At 41.6% G+C, this 16380-nt stretch overlaps 1 protein-coding gene across 1 annotated transcript in view; it reads right to left on the reverse strand.

Moving 5' to 3' along the window:
• The window catches only part of LOC115200889 (RNA binding protein fox-1 homolog 1-like), a 35582-nt gene extending 19473 nt beyond the window's left edge, over positions 1-16109 (reverse strand). The window contains exons 1-2 of the mRNA XM_029764006.1: positions 16104-16109; positions 13145-13384 (exon numbers count right to left, since the gene is read on the reverse strand). Of these exons, the coding sequence (XP_029619866.1) occupies positions 13145-13384; positions 16104-16109 (246 nt within the window). The remainder of the gene's footprint in view (positions 1-13144; positions 13385-16103) is intronic.
• Positions 16110-16380: the final 271 nt, after the last annotated feature.

Below are 16380 nucleotides of genomic sequence, written 5' to 3' on the forward strand. Positions count from 1 at the left end.
ATACAGGGTGCAAAATAAATGGAAAGAGATTTTCGATGGTTTATGAACTGGTACAAAATACAACACTTGATTCAACACACAGTTTTTCAATATAAATTATTGTACAAAATTCTTGCCACCAACAGAATGCTATATTTGTCACAACGTCCACAGAAGGTGGCGCCTCTCCTCGGTCGGGCGGTGCTCGGCGGTCGTCGTCGCCGGCCTACTAGCTGCCACCGATCTATGTTTCAGTGTCTGTTAGTCATGTCTGTTTTTTGGTTGCACCTGTGTCTTGTTTGTCATTAGTGGGGGGGGTATTTAGTTTGTCTGTGTTTAGTCAGGATTCGTGTGGGATTGTTTTATGTTATGTGTGGTAGGGGTTGTAATTATTTTAACGTAGTTGCATTTTGCTACGTATCGTTTAGGCATTAGGGTTGCCGGGCTGCGCTCCGTCTGTCTTTTAGAGTGGAGCTGCCACTCGTCATTTGACTTTTGTGCACCCTGCCTTATATGTGGATTTTGCCCCTTGGCAGTATTAAATTACGTTTGTTCAAACGGACCTCAGTCTCCTGCGCCTCACTCATCCTCCAAGTGTTCTATCTGCCCGTGACAATATTGTTGTATGCCCCAACAATCTCAGCTCTGTAGATTTTGTTGCGAAGTGACAGAATCATTCTGGTATTGTCCCTATGTAGCTTGTTTCTGGTCACATGTTCAGGAACGGTTAAAAAATCACAACATGCACTTCAAATGAACCTTACGAACAGCAGTGTTGGGCGAAATTGGAAATCCATAGTCAGTCAATGAATAATATAATAATATAATTTAATAAAAGTACAGAGAGATCCTTGATGAAAACCTGCTCCAGAACACTCAGGACCTCAGACTGGGGGGTGGTTCACCTTCCAACAGGACAACGACCCTAAGCACACAGCCAAGACAACGCAGGAGTGGCTTTGGGACAAGTCTCTGAATGTCCATGAGTGGCCCAGCCAGAGCCCGGACTTGAACCCGATCTAACATCTCTGGAGAGACCTGAAAATAGCTGGGCAGCAACGCTCCTCATTCAACCTGACAGAGCTTGAGAGAAGAATGGGAGAAACTCATTCAATGCCTGTTTAGAACAAGACCCTAAAGTAGCAAAATGTGGAAAAAGTAAAGGGGTCTGAATACTTTCCCGAATGCACTGTATATCTCTTAGGTGGTAACACATTACATCCCTTCTTTCTGTCTGGTTTGCAGCCTCACAGCTCCTTACAACTCCAAACTCTCTCTCTGTTCCGTAACTCCACATTCTCTCTCCGACTGTAAAACTGAATGGCCAAATATCTGTAAAGTGACTGTAATGAAACACTGACACAAGTCTCTGTCTCTCAAGGCTTCTTCTAGTCTCTCTCTCTTTCTATTTCCATTTCTCTCTCAATTCAACTCACTTTGTCGCTTTCACTCTGTCTCTGTCAATTTCAATTTAAAACCTGTTGGGGATAGGGGGCAGTATTTGCACGGCCGGATAAAAGATGTACCCGATTTAATCTGGTTACTACTCCTGCCCAGTAACTAGAATATGCATATAATTAGTAGATTTGGATAGAAAACACTCTAAAGTTTCTAAAACTGTTTGAATGGTGTCTGTGAGTATAACAGAACCCATATGGCAGGCCAAAACCTGAGAAGATTCCATGCAGGAAGTGGAAATCTGATTTGTGGAATCACCTTCAACACTTTGCCTATGAAACTCACCGTGAGTTAGGATTAATTTAGAACTTCCTAAGGCTTCCACTAGATGTCAACAGTCTTTACAAAGTGGTTTGAGTCTTCTATGGTAGAAACTGACCGAAAGAGAGGCTTGGAAAGTTAGTCACAGGGGGAGGGCCATTACTACTATGACGCGGGCGCCCATGGGTACCCTCTCATTCCGAAACGTTTAGTAGGACAATGCAATCGTCCGCCTTGAATATTATTGAAGCTCTGGTTGAAAAAGGGCCTAAAGATTTATATTATACAACGTTTCACATCTTTGAACGAACGTAAATATATATTTTTTGCTCTTTCGTGGCGACAAATCCCGCGCGCTACACTACATTATGAGTAGCCTTCGGAACGCGCTAACAAGAAGGAGCTATTGGGACATAAATTTACTTTTTCGAACAAAACTACATTTGTTGTGGACCTGGGATTTCTGGAAGTGCCTTCTGATGAAGATAATCAAAGGTAAGGGAGTATTTACAATAGTATATTTGATTTTAGATGGTTCCAAGATGGCGCTAATCCTTATCGCCTAGCCTATTTTTCTGAGCATACCACCTCGTTTATTGCAAAGTGTGATTTCCCAGTAAAGTTATTTTTAAATCTGGCAATGCGGTTGCATTCACGAGATGTTAATCTATAATTCTTTGAATGACAATATTACATTTTAACAATGTTTTCGAATAGTAATTTTGTAAATTGTAGCCCTGATCCACCGGAAGCATTTGAGGGAAAATATTTTCTGAACGTCACGCGCCGATGTAAAATGCTGTTTTTATATATAAATATGAACTTTATTGAACAAAAAATGCATGTATTGTGTAACATGATGTCCTAGGAGTGTCATCCGATGAAGATTGTCAAAGGTTAGTGCTGCATTTAGCTGTGTTTTGGGTATTTGTGATGCATGCGTTGCTTTGAAAATGGCAGTGTGATTTTTTTTGGCTGGGTACTCTCCTAACATAATCTAATGTTTTGCTTTTGCTGTAAAGCCTTTTTGAAATCGGACAACGTGGTTCGATTCAGGAGAGGTGTATCTATAAAATGGTGTAAAATAGTCATATGTTTGAGAAATTGAAGTTATAGCATTTATGAGGTATTTGTATTTCGCACGACGCGATTCCACTGGCTGTTGACTAGGGTGGGACGCAAGCGTCCCAGGTTCCCAGACAGGTTAAGGGCTTTATTGGCATGGGAAACATATGTTAACATTGCCAAAGCAAGTGAAGTAGATAATAAACAAAAGTGAAATAAACAATAACAATTAACAGTAAACATTACACTCACAGAAGTTCCAAAATAAAAAATATATTTCAAATGTGATATTGTGTCTATATACAGTGTTGAACGATGTGCAAATAGTTAAAGTACAAAAGGGAATAAATATGGGTTGTATTTACAATGGTGTTTGTTCTTCACTGGTTGCCCTCTTCTTGTGGCAACAGGTCACACATCTTGCTGCTGTGATGGCACACTGTGGTATTTTCTGGATTTTGTTGTTGTTTGTGTACATAGATTTTATGTCATATGTTTTTCCACCAACACCACTTTCCATCAATTTGTATAGCAGACCCTCATGCCAAATTGACTCAAATGCTTTTTTGAAATCAACAAAGCTTGAGATTACTTTGCCTTTGTTTTGGTTTGTTTGTTTGTCAATTAGGGTGTGCAGGGTGAATACGTGTTCTGTCTTACGGTAATTTGGTAAAAAGCCAATTTGACATTTGCTCAGTACATTGTTTTCACTGAGGAAATGTATGAGTCTGCTGTCAATGACAATGCATAGGATTTTCCCAAGGTTGCTGTTGACGCATATCCCACGGTAGTTATGGGGGTCAAATTTGTCTCCACCTCTGTCTCTCTCTCTCTCTCTTTCTTTTTCTCCCTCTCTCTCTTTCTTTTTCTCCCTCTCTCTCTCTCTCTCTCTCTCTCTCTCAATTCAATTTCAATAAGGGCTTTTCTCGCTCTCTCTCTCTCTAGTCGAAGTGCATGTTGGGAGTGAGTCGGGAAGCAGGAGCGATTGTGGGAGCAACTGTGTTCCAATGGCACGTTGTGTTAGCTAGTCCAAGTCTGTCATTTTAAAAGGCTAATTGATCATTAGAAAACCCTTTTGCAATTATGTTAGCACAGCAGAAAACTGTTGTCCTGATTAAAGAAGCAATAAAACTGTTGTTCTGATTAAAGAAGCAATACAACTGTTGTCCTGATTAAAGAAGCAATACAACTGTTGTCCTGATTAAAGAAGCAATACAACTGTTGTTCTGATTAAAGAAGCAATACAACTGTTGTTCTGATTAAAGAAGCAATACAACTGTTGTCCTGCTTAAAGAAGCAATACAACTGTTGTTCTGATTAAAGAAGAAATACAACTGTTGTCCTGATTAAAGAAGCAATACAACTGTTGTCCTGATTAAAAAGCAATACAACTGTTGTTCTGATTAAAGAAGTATACACGACAGTTCAACAGTTTGGGGTCACTTAGAAATGTCCTTGTTTTTGAAAGAAAAGCTCTTTTTTTACCGTTAAAATACATCAGATTGATCATAAATACAGTGTAGACATTGTTAATGCTGTAAATGGCTATTGTAGCTGGAAACGGCTGATTTTTAATGGAAGATCTACATAGGCGTACAGAGGCCCATTATAAGCAACCATCACACAGTGTGTACAGTGGGGGAAAAAAGTATTTGATCCCCTGCTGATTTTGTACGTTTGCCCACTGACAAAGAAATGATCAGTCTATAATTTGAATGGTAGGTTTATTTGAACAGTGAGAGACAGAATAACACCAAAAAAATCCAGAAAAACGCATGTCAAAAATGTTATAAATTGATTTGCATTTTAATGAGGGAAATAAGTATTTGACCCCCTCTCAATCAGAAAGAGTTCTGGCTCCCAGGTGTCTTTTATACAGGTAACGCGCTGAGATTAGGAGCACACTCTTAAAGGGAGTGCTCCTAACCGCAGCTTGTTACCTGTATAAAAGACACCTGTCCACAGAAGCAATCAATCAATCAGATTCCAAACTCTCCACCAAGACCAAAGAGCTCTCCAAGGATGTCAGGGACAAGATTGTAGACCTACACAAGGCTGGAATGGGCTACAAGACCATCGCCAAGCAGCTTGGTGAGAAAGTGACAACAGTTGGTGTGATTATTCACAAATGGAAGAAACACAAAAGAACTGTCAATCTCCCTCGGCCTGGGGCTCCATGCAAGATCTCACCTCGTGGAGTTGCAATGATCATGAGATCGGTGAGGAATCAGCCCAGAACTACACGGGAGGATCTTGTCAATGATCTCAAGGCAGCTGGGACCATAGTCACCAAGAAAACAATTGGTAACACACTACACCGTGAAGGACTGAAATCCTGCAGCGCCCGCAAGGTCCCCCTGCTCAAGAAAGCACATATACATGCCCATCTGAAGTTTTCCAATCAACATCTGAATGATTCAGAGGACAACTGGGTGAAAGTGTTGTGGACAGATGAGTCCAAAATGGAGCTCTTTGGCATCAACTCGCCGTGTTTGGAGGAGGAGGAATGCTGCCTATGACCCCAAGAACACCATCCCCACCGTCAAACATGAAGGTGGAAACATTATGCTTTGGGGGTGTTTTTCTGCTAAGGGGACAGGACAACTTCACCGCATCAAAGGGACGATGGACGGGGCCATGTACCATCAAATCTTGGGTGAGAATGGGTCGTGGATGGGTATTCCAGCATGACAATGACCCAAAACACACGGCCAAGGCAACAAAGGAGTGGCTCAAGAAGCACATTAAGGTCCTGGATTGGCCTAGCCAGTTTCCAGACCTTAATCCCATAGAAAATCTATGGAGGGAGCTGAAGGTTCGAGTTGCCAAACGTCAGCCTCGAAACCTTAATGACTTGGAGAAGATCTGCAAAGAGGAGTGGGACCAAATCCTTCCTGAGATGTGTGCAAACCTGGTGGCCAACTACAAGAAACGTCTGACCTCTGTGATTGCCAACAAGGGTTTTGCCACCAAGTACTAAGTCATGTTTTGCAGAGGGGTCAAATACTTATTTCCTTCATTAAAATGCAAATCAATTTATAACATTTTTAACATGCGTTTTTCTTGATTTTCTGTTGTTGTTATTCTGTCTCTCACTGTTCAAATAAACCTACCATTAAAATTATAGACTGATCCTTTCTTTGTCAGTGGGCAAACGTACAAAATCAGCAGGGGATCAAATTCTTTTTTCCCCCACTGTAAATATATTGATTAGTTGAGTTGTTTTAAGGTTATATTGTCTCACTATCACTAAGCACGTATAGAAGTGGTGGGATCATTGAGGTTGGTTCTCTCGAGGGCGCAGCCAGCGGGAGGCGTTTATTGTAATGGCCACACGTAGAGGTGTAGAGTTTGAAAAACTTAGTTGGCGGCATAGGGTGAAGATTCCCGCTGAGGCAGGGTGTTCTGTGGAAGAATGTAGCTTAGCAGCTGGCGCTATCATTGGGTATGATAGCATGAAATCAGCCTCAAGGATGAATAGCGCTGTAGTGATATTCCTAGACTCCATTGAAAAGGTGAATACGATAGTTGAGAGTGGTGTTGTGTTGTGGGAGACACAAACGTCGGTAATCACTCTTATGAATCCGATGAATAAAGTTATACTTTCTGAAGCGCCGCCATTCGTTAGAGATGAAGTGTTGGAGCGAGCGTTATCTCGTCATGGTCAACTTGTATCTACAATAGAGAAGGTTATTTTAAGATGCACATCTCCTTTGCTGAAACATGTCGTATCTCAAAGGAGACAAGTGCACATGATTTTAAAGAAGGATACTGACCAACTGAATTTAGCTTTCAGTTTCAAGATTGATGGGTTTGATTGTGTTCTACACTTCTACTGAATCAATTAAATGCTTTGGGTGTGGAAGAGAGAGGCATTTGGAGCGTAATTGTCCAGAGAACGAATGGCAGAGTCCAGTAGCAGCTCTAGCGCTGGTGCAGCTAAAGCACCACTAAGAAGGGAAGAACAGGTTAAGGGTTCAGGAGATGGGAGAAGGTGGGCAGATGTGGTGGGAAAAATAGGAAAGGAGAGCAATGTGGTTACGGGGGCAGTTGTTGTAGAACAGGGAAAAGAGGGGCGGGGGAGGACAGTCGGTGATGAGGTGGTGCTGGAGAGTAAAATGGGAGTTCATGAGGAGAGTGAAGAATGGAAAATGAAGCAGCTGTTTTCAAAATACGGAGGAGAAGGAAGATTGTAAGGGGTGGTGAAGGTTCTAATTCCAAGAGGAAGGATTTAAGGGGTGATGAAGGTTCTAATTCTAAGAGGAAGATTTTAAGGGGTGATGAAGGTTCTAACTCCAAGAGGAATGATTTAAGGGGTGATGAAGGTTCTAACTCCAAGAGGAAGGATTTAAAGGGTGATGAAGGTTCTAACTCCAAGAGGAATGATTTAAGGGGTGATGAAGGTTCTAACTCCAAGAGGAAGGATTTAAAGGGGTGATGAAGGTTCTAACTCCAAGAGGAATGATTTAAGGGGTGATGAAGGTTCTAACTCCAAGAGGAAGGATTTAAAGGGGTGATGAAGGTTCTAACTCCAAGAGGAATGATTTAAGGGGTGATGAAGGTTCTAACTCCAAGAGGAATGATTTAAGGGGTGATGAAGGTTCTAACTCCAAGAGGAATGATTTAAGGGGTGATGAAGGTTCTAACTCCAAGAGGAAGGATTTAAAGGGGTGATGAAGGTTCTAACTCCAAGAGGAAGGATTTAAAGAGGTGATGAAGGTTCTAACTCCAAGAGGAATGATTTAAATGGTGATGAAGGTTCTAACTCCAAGAGGAATGATTTAAGGGGTGATGAAGGTTCTAACTCCAAGAGGAAGGATTTAAAGGGGTGATGAAGGTTCTAACTCCAAGAGGAATGATTTAAGGGGTGATGAAGGTTCCAGCCCTATGGTCCAGACCTCCAGTGCGCCTCCATGGCCCAGTATATCCTGCGCCAGCTCTACGCACTGTGTTGCCACTAGTTTTCCACTGGGGATGATAGTGAGGATAAACAGGTTTTGGAGATGGTGTAGTTTTCCTCTGGGGATGATAGTGAGGATAAACAGGTTGTGGAGATGGTGTAGTTTTCCTCTGGGGATGATAGTGAGGATAAACAGGTTGTAAAGATGGTGTAGTTTTCCTCTGGGGATGATAGTGATAGTGAGGGAGATGATGCGTCAATTACATCAATTTCTGAATTTGACAAAAGGGAAGAAATATATGCAGTATTATAATGTAACAGATTGTATTTCCTGAATATGAATTGTTTATTGAATCAGCAAAGTGTCTGATGTCAAAAATAACAGTGGGAGGTTTGACAAGCTCAGAAATTGCTTGACTAAAGAAAGTGGTCACGAGAGTGACAAGTGAGGTAAATTCTAAAGGAAATGAAAGAGTTCATTCGCAGTTTTAACTCTGTATAGAGATGTGTTTTCTGTTTCTTACTCTGTAGTTTTTTCCAGCCATGAGCAGTTTTAAGTTTTAAGAGAACCGTAGTGTATGAGTTAATAAAGGGAAGTGACATAAGTTTTCTACAAGAAACGAGGGTCATAAAAACTCAATAAGTAGGGGTGTGGCATCCTGTTCTCAAAAGGTTTTTTGCCTTTGTCATATGAGGTTGAAGAGGTAGTTGAGGGGAGGTTATTAAAAGTTAGAGCGAGGTATGAAAACATAACTATGTGTTTAATATATGAATATGCCCCTGTAGTGGCAGTTGAGAGGGTATGTTTTTTAGAGACATTTTCAAATACCATTGAGAAATGCAATATTGAGGATTATTTATTTATTGCTGGGGATTTTAACTGTACAGTCAGTGATTTAGATAGAAATGACAAAGAACCTCATATAGCTTCAAAGCCTTTTTTAAAACACCTCATTGTAACACATGAACTATGTAATATTTGGCTGAGTCAAAATGGAGGCACGAGACAGTACACATGGGCCAATGTGAAAGAGAACACAATCTCTCTGTCCAGGTAAGATAGGTTTTATTATTTTGAGTATCAATCTCAGGTCTGTAAATCAAGTTTGATATCCCCTGTGGGATTTTCAGATCATAGTTTAATAACAGAGGTGGTGGACATTAACTCTGTAAAACCTAATAGTGCATACTGGCATTTTAATATAACTTTATTGAGTGATGCTAACTTCAGGAAATATTTTAGTTTTTTCTGGGAGAGGTGGAGGTCTCAAAAGGCCAGTTTTGTTTCCTTTCAACAGTGGTGGGATATAGGGACAATCCAGATTTAACAATTATGTTATCAGTACACGATTAATGTCACCAGAGATATCACCAGATCAATGAACGCCCAAGAGTCTGAAATAGTGGAACTCCTAACGGAAAGGACTTCTATTTTAGCCCTTGGCATCGCAGACATTCGTTGACACGCACGAGCAGTGTGGTGCAATAATTGAATAACATAGATTTCTAAATGTACTTTGCAACACTCGCGCACACGGTCAGCCTATAAGGAAGTTAATGGACATGGCTGGGCCCACATTAATGGATGGAGGACGAGCGGCTGAACATTTGTGGGTGAGGTCTGAAAGGATTGTCGGACAACTGCTGGGAAGTTGCAGGAAGGCTCTGTCAACAGAAGAGTTGATTATGCTCAAGAGCTACAAGAAAAAGGCACCAGATGGAGACACCCCAATTCACAGACTAAGGATTATACCAGATATCCCAGAGTCAGACAGACTAAGGATTATACCAAATATCCCAGAGTCAGACAGACTAAGGATTATACCAGATATCCCAGAGTCAGACAGACTAAGGATTATACCCGATATCCCATAGTCAGACAGACTAAGGATTATACCCGATATCCCAGAGTCAGACAGACTAAGGATTATACCAGATATCCCAGAGTCAGACAGACTAAGGATTATACCCGATATCCCAGAGTCAGACAGACTAAGGATTATACCAGATATCCCAGAGTCAGACAGACTAAGGATTATACCAGATATCCCAGAGTCAGACAGACTAAGGATTATACCAGATATCCCAGAGTCAGACAGACTAAGAATTATACCAGATATCCCAGAGTCAGACAGACTAAGGATTATACCAGATATCCCAGAGTCAGACAGACTAAGGATTATACCAGATATCCCAGAGTCAGACAGACTAAGGATTATACCAGATATCCCAGAGTCAGACAGACTAAGGATTATACCCGATATCCCAGAGTCAGACAGACTAAGGATTATACCAGATATCCCAGAGTCAGACAGACTAAGGATTATACCAGCTTCCCAGAATCAGACAGACTAAGGATTATACCAGATATCCCAGAGTCAGACAGACTAAGGATTATACCAGATATCCCAGAGTCAGTCAGACTAAGTATTATACCAGATATCCCAGAGTCAGACAGACTAAGTATTATACCAGATATCCCAGAGTCAGACAGACTAAGGATTATACCAGATATCCCAGAGTCAGACAGACTAAGGATTATACCAGATATCCCAGAGTCAGACAGACTAAGGATTATACCAGATATCCCAGAGTCAGACAGACTAAGGATTATATTCGAAATCCCAGAGTCAGACAGACTAAGGATTATACCAGATATCCCAGAGTCAGACAGACTAAGTATTATACCAGATATCCCAGAGTCAGACAGACTAAGGATTATACCAGATATCCCAGAGTCAGACAGACTAAGGATTATACCAGATATCCCAGAGTCAGACAGACTAAGGATTATACCAGATATCCCAGAGTCAGACAGACTAAGGATTATATTCGAAATCCCAGAGTCAGACAGACTAAGGATTATACCAGATATCCCAGAGTCAGTCAGACTAAGTATTATACCAGATATCCCAGAGTCAGACAGACTAAGTATTATACCAGATATCCCAGAGTCAGACAGACTAAGGATTATACCAGATATCCCAGAGTCAGACAGACTAAGGATTATACCAGATATCCCAGAGTCAGACAGACTAAGGATTATACCAGATATCCCAGAGTCAGACAGACTAAGGATTATATTCGAAATCCCAGAGTCAGACAGACTAAGGATTATACCAGATATCCCAGAGTCAGACAGACTAAGTATTATACCAGATATCCCAGAGTCAGACAGACTAAGGATTATACCAGATATCCCAGAGTCAGACAGACTAAGGATTATACCAGATATCCCAGAGTCAGACAGACTAAGGATTATACCAGATATCCCAGAGTCAGACAGACTAAGGATTATATTTGAAATCCCAGAGTCAGACAGACTAAGGATTATACCAGATATCCCAGAGTCAGACAGACTAAGGATTATACCAGATATCCCAGAGTCAGACAGACTAAGTATTATACCAGATATCCCAGAGTCAGACAGACTAAGTATTATACCAGATATCCCAGAGTCAGACAGACTAAGGATTATACCAGATATCCCAAAGTCAGACAGAAAGGATTTATTTGTGGATTTGAGAGGGTTGGAAGAGGTGGGTTTGGATGAGGTGAATGTGAAGGAGTTATATAGGGGGTGTGTCAAGGTTTTTAAATAAAGATAAATTGAAAAATAAAAAAGACACTCCTTGTAGGGTAAAACTGGGCCTTGATGACAAGGTAAAGCCAGCATAGAGAGCACTGTACAAGCCACCGTTACAAAAGGGTACTGGTGAAAATGCACTGGAGAGTTTTGCATGGCATCATTGCAGTTAATGCTTTTGTATACGTCATTAATTCAGATTTTGGAGATGGATGTCCTTTTTGTAATATAAGAGAAACAATGTTTTACTGTTTTATGGAGTGTGAGAGGATAAAACCTCTGAAATATCAGAGTCTGTGTTTACAGCTGTAGGGGAGATTTTCAATAACACTGTTTTTATTTGGGGGTTTCAATACAGTAAGCAAAGGAAAAGAAAATGTCAACTTTAAATTTTATTTTGGGACAAGCTAAGATGTCCATTTTTCTGAGTAGGAAATATAAGACAGACAAGGGATATCTTAAGGATGTAAGATGTGTTTTTAAAGGATTAGTCAAAGCAACAATAAAGTGGATTCTGAGTTGTAAAAGATCTCCCATTGTTTGAGGAGAAATGGACTTATGAAGGAGCGATTTGTTTTGTGGAGGAAGGAAACTATTTTTTGTTGATGAAATAAACTGAATGTAAATTCAATTTCAATAAGGGCTTTTCTCTCTCTCTCTCTTTCAACTCAATTTCAATAAAGGGTTCTCTCTCTCTCTCCCTCTCCCTCCCTCCCTCTCTTGCGCTCTCTCTCGGCTCACACTCTACTCTATTCCACTCCTGTTCAAACTCTCTAAAGTGACTGTCAACTTAAAGCTGACAAATGCTCACTGCTGAACTCTACAGCTTCTATACTGTCTTCTGTGGACTCTTCCAAAGTCCTCAAACAGTCGGAAGACTCCTAAACTCAAACAGTAAGGGAGAAACTGAATATATAACGTGTGTGTGTGTGTGTGTGTGTGTATGTGTGTGTGTGTGTGTGTGTGTGTGTGTGTGTGTGTGTGTGTGTGTGTGTGTGTGTGTGTGTGTGTGTGTGTGAAAGAGAGAGAGAGAGAGAGAGAGAGAGAGAGAGAGAGAGAGAGAGAGAGAGAGAAAGAGAGAGAGAGAGAGAGAAAGAAAGAGATGGAGACTACCTCATTTGTGATTTATAGCCTGTCATAAGGCTGTGATAATAGATATGATTCTGCTGAGTTAATAGTGTGTGTGTGTGTGTGTGTGTACTAAGAATCCAGTCCAAGCACATACAGTACAGTAAATAAAGTCCAAGTACATGGCAGCTTGCTTTATAACTAGCTACATGACTCTCATGCAGAACTATTTCTTTCTCTATCTTACTCTTCTTTGCCCCTCACCACGCTCTTCTTTCTATCAACTCTTCTTTCACTCCCTCTCTCCATCCCCCTCTCCTCTGATTTGAAGTAGAGTTTCAGGTTTGGGGCAGAGCGAATCTTTCATGTCTGTCTGTCTGAACTCTGGTCTGGGAGAGAGAGAGGCTTCAGAAGACAGACTGGCCTTGGTCCTGATTCGCTCTCTCTCTCTTCCCCCCTCTTTCTCTGTCTGTCTCTCTCTCACACTGTCTATGTTGATCTCCCTCTTCTATCAGTCTCTCTCTTGTGATTCCATCACTCCCTCTCCCCTCTCTCTATTACACCGGATCTGTCTAGACAGTGGTGTGGAAAACAAGAACTAAATTACATTTAACAGCAAATTGAAAAGATGGCAGAGGAGGAGTGAGCCTTATCAAGGAAGGAGGCTCATCCCCCTCTTTCTCCCTTCCTTACAAAATTCACAGACCTATGATATTACCTTTTTACGGTGAAGGTGGTGTGTGTGCGTGTGTGTACGCCCTGTGTGTGTGTGCTTGTGCGCGTGAGTGTTTTTCTGTGCGTGTGTGATTTTATCACTCTTCACTCACCGAAAGTGTGGCTGTGAGGGTGGGTGTGTTGTTCTCATTGCCGGGCTGTTCGCTGTGTGTCTGTGTGGGTGTGTACAGCGTTAGGGCGTGCTCTGCCACCGTGCTCTGACCCGTGTAGTCTGCTGGCGGGTGGGGGTGGGGAGGAGCGTACTCCGCTGGGATGCCGTTCTGGGGGGGGTACTGGGTTGGGGGGTAGGGCTGGGCCATCGCTTCCGGGGGGGCTGGCCCCTCTTGGTTACCCTGAAGAGAGAGAGAGAGAGAGAGACCTAAACATCAGCGCCACAGGTAACTTCCACAAAGCTGTGAACGATCTGAGAGACAAGGCAAGAAGGGCATTCTATGCCATCAAAAGGAACATAAAATTCAACATACCAATTAGGATCTGGCTAAAAATACTTGAATCAGTCATAGAACCCATTGCCCTTTATGGTTGTGAGGTCTGGGGTCCGCTCACCAACCAAGAATTCACAAAATGGGACAAACACCAAATTGAGACTCTGCATGCAGAATTCTGAAAAAATATCCTCAGTGTACAACGTAGAACACCAAATAATGCATGCAGAGCAGAATTAGGCCGATAACTGCTAATTATCAAAATCCAGAAAAGAGCCAGTAAATTCCACAACCACCTAAAAGGAAGCGATTCCCAAACCTTCCATAACAAAGCCATCACCTACAGAGAGATCAACCTGGAGAAGAGTCCCTTAAGCAAGCTGGTCCTGGGGCTCTGTTCACAAACACACCCCACAGAGTCCCAGGACAGCAACACAATTAGACCCAACCAAATCATGAGAAAACAAAAGATAATTACTTTACACATTGGAAAGAATTAACAAAAAAACTCAGCAAACTAGAATGCTATTTAGCTCTAAACAGAGAGCACACAGTGGCAGAATACCTTACCACTGTGACTGACGCAAACTTAAGGAAAGCTTTGACTATGTACAGACTCAGTGAGCGTAGCCTTGCTATTGAGAAAGGCCGCCGTAGGCAGACCTGGCTCTCAAGAGAAGACAGGCTATGTGCACACTGCCCACAAAATGAGGTGGAAACTGAGCTGCACTTCCTAACCTCCTGCCAAATGTATGACCATATTAGAGACACATATTTCCCTCAGATTACACAGACCCCATATCTACTGGGGGAAATACCACAGTATGCCATCACAGCAGCAAGATGTGTGACCTGTTGCCTCAAGAAAAGGACGACCAGTGAAGAACAAACAACATTGTAAATACAACCCATACAGTGGCTTGCATAAGTGGAGAGAGAGAGAGAGAGAGAGAGAGGGAATGGTTAATGCTTGTTGGCCAAGCAATGTATAAAGCTGAGTATCGTTAAAAATAAGATACTTCACGTGATATACAACACTACAGTGCAGGGTTTCCCAACCCTGTCTTTGGGGACTACCAGGGCCACCTTCAGTAGCCAAAGATTGTCGATCGTTGCAGATAGAAGTGCCACAAATAGAACCAGCATGATTGATTATTATACATGTCAGACAGGCATGTTTGTTCTACGTAGTATATTTCTATCTGAACGTAGAGAGAAGGAGGATGGGTAGAAACGGAGAGAGAGAGACGAGACAAAAATCCAGTTTGGTCTGTCTATTTTAATTGAGTTATGATCACCCACGGTTTTGCAATAAAAAAAGCCACAAGCGTTAAGAATGAGAGATGACACAAGCAATCAGTGCCCTGTCTCTCTCTCCCTCAATGAAACGCCAGGAGAGAGATGCTCAAATCTAATAAACACACATACACACACGCACGCACGCACACACACACACACACACACACACACACACACATGCACGCACGCACACACACACACACACGTCTCAGCTCTTTTTCCTGACATGGGTCTTCTCTGCCTTACCAGATCCCCAACCTCTCTCTCGCTTTTTCCTCTCTCTCTCTCTCTCTCTCTGTCTCTCTCTCTCTCTCTCTCTCTCTCTCTGTCTCTCCCTCTCTCTGTCTCTCTCTCTCTCTCTCACTCTCTCTCTCTGTCGCTCTGTATGTCTCTCTCTTATCTGTCTCTCTCTCTCTGTCTCTCTCTCTGTCTCTCTATGTCTCTCTCTGTGTCTCTTTCTTGCTCTTTGTCTCTCTCTCTCTGTCTCTATGTCTCTCTTTCTCTCTGTCTCTCTGTGTCTCTGTCTCTCTCTCTCTCACGCTCTCTCTCTGTCTCTCTCTCTCTCTATGTGTCTCTGTCTCTTTCTTGCTCTTTGTCTCTCTCTCTCTGTCTCTCTGTCTATGTCTCTCTCTCTCCCACTGAGTGTCAGATTTACAGTATGTCTTTGTTTGTTTCTTTCTTTTCTTTCTTTCTTTTCTAGAAGGTAATAGGTCCAATCTGCCGTTATCAGTGATAATAAATACAGCACATCCCAGTCTCAGTGAAATACTTGATTTTATTTTGTAAAAGTTCTAAATGTTCTAAAAGTTCTAACATTTCTAAATGTACTAAAAGTTCTAACATTTCTAAATGTTCTAAAAGTTCTAAAAGTTCTAACATTTCTAAAAGTTCTAAATGTTCTAAAAGTTCTAACATTTCTAAATATTCTAAAAGTTCTAACATTTCTAAATGTTCTAAATGAATCTAAAAGTTCTAACATTTCTAAATGTTCTAAATGTTCTAAAAGTTCTAAAAGTCCTAACATTTCTAAATGTTCTAAAAGTTCTAACATTTCTAAATGTTGTAAATGTTGTAAATGTTCTAAAAGTTCTAAAAGTGGCAAAACGTCTGGAAAGAATCAAAGCATATTTTCAGAAGGTTTCTGTGATCAACATAAAGCTATTGAGGTTTTCCATTCTTCCTCACACCCTGATCTGTTTCACTTGTCTTTGTGCTTGTCTCCACCCTCCTCCAGGTGTCGCCCATCTTCCCCATTATACATTGTGTATTTATACCTATGTTCTCTGTTTGTCTGTTGCAAAGTTCGCCTTGTCTTGTCAGGTCTTACCGGCATGCTTTCCCGTCTTCCTGTATTTCTCAAATTTCTGTTTGCTAGTTTCCATTGTTCTGACCATTCTACCTGCCCTGATCCCTTAGCCTCCCTGCCGTTCTGTACCTTCCTGACTCTGACCCAATTACGAACCTTTGCCTGTTTGGTAAATAAACATCTGTGATTCTTGCTGTCTTCATCTGGGTCTTATCCTGAGATCTGATAGTACTAACTGGCCACAGACAAACAGAAAGCACAGGTATAAATGCACAGGGGGAAATGGGGAGATGGGCGA

This window comes from Salmo trutta, chromosome 10 (genome assembly GCF_901001165.1).
Source record: "Salmo trutta chromosome 10, fSalTru1.1, whole genome shotgun sequence".
In the NCBI taxonomy this organism is placed as follows: domain Eukaryota; kingdom Metazoa; phylum Chordata; class Actinopteri; order Salmoniformes; family Salmonidae; genus Salmo; species Salmo trutta.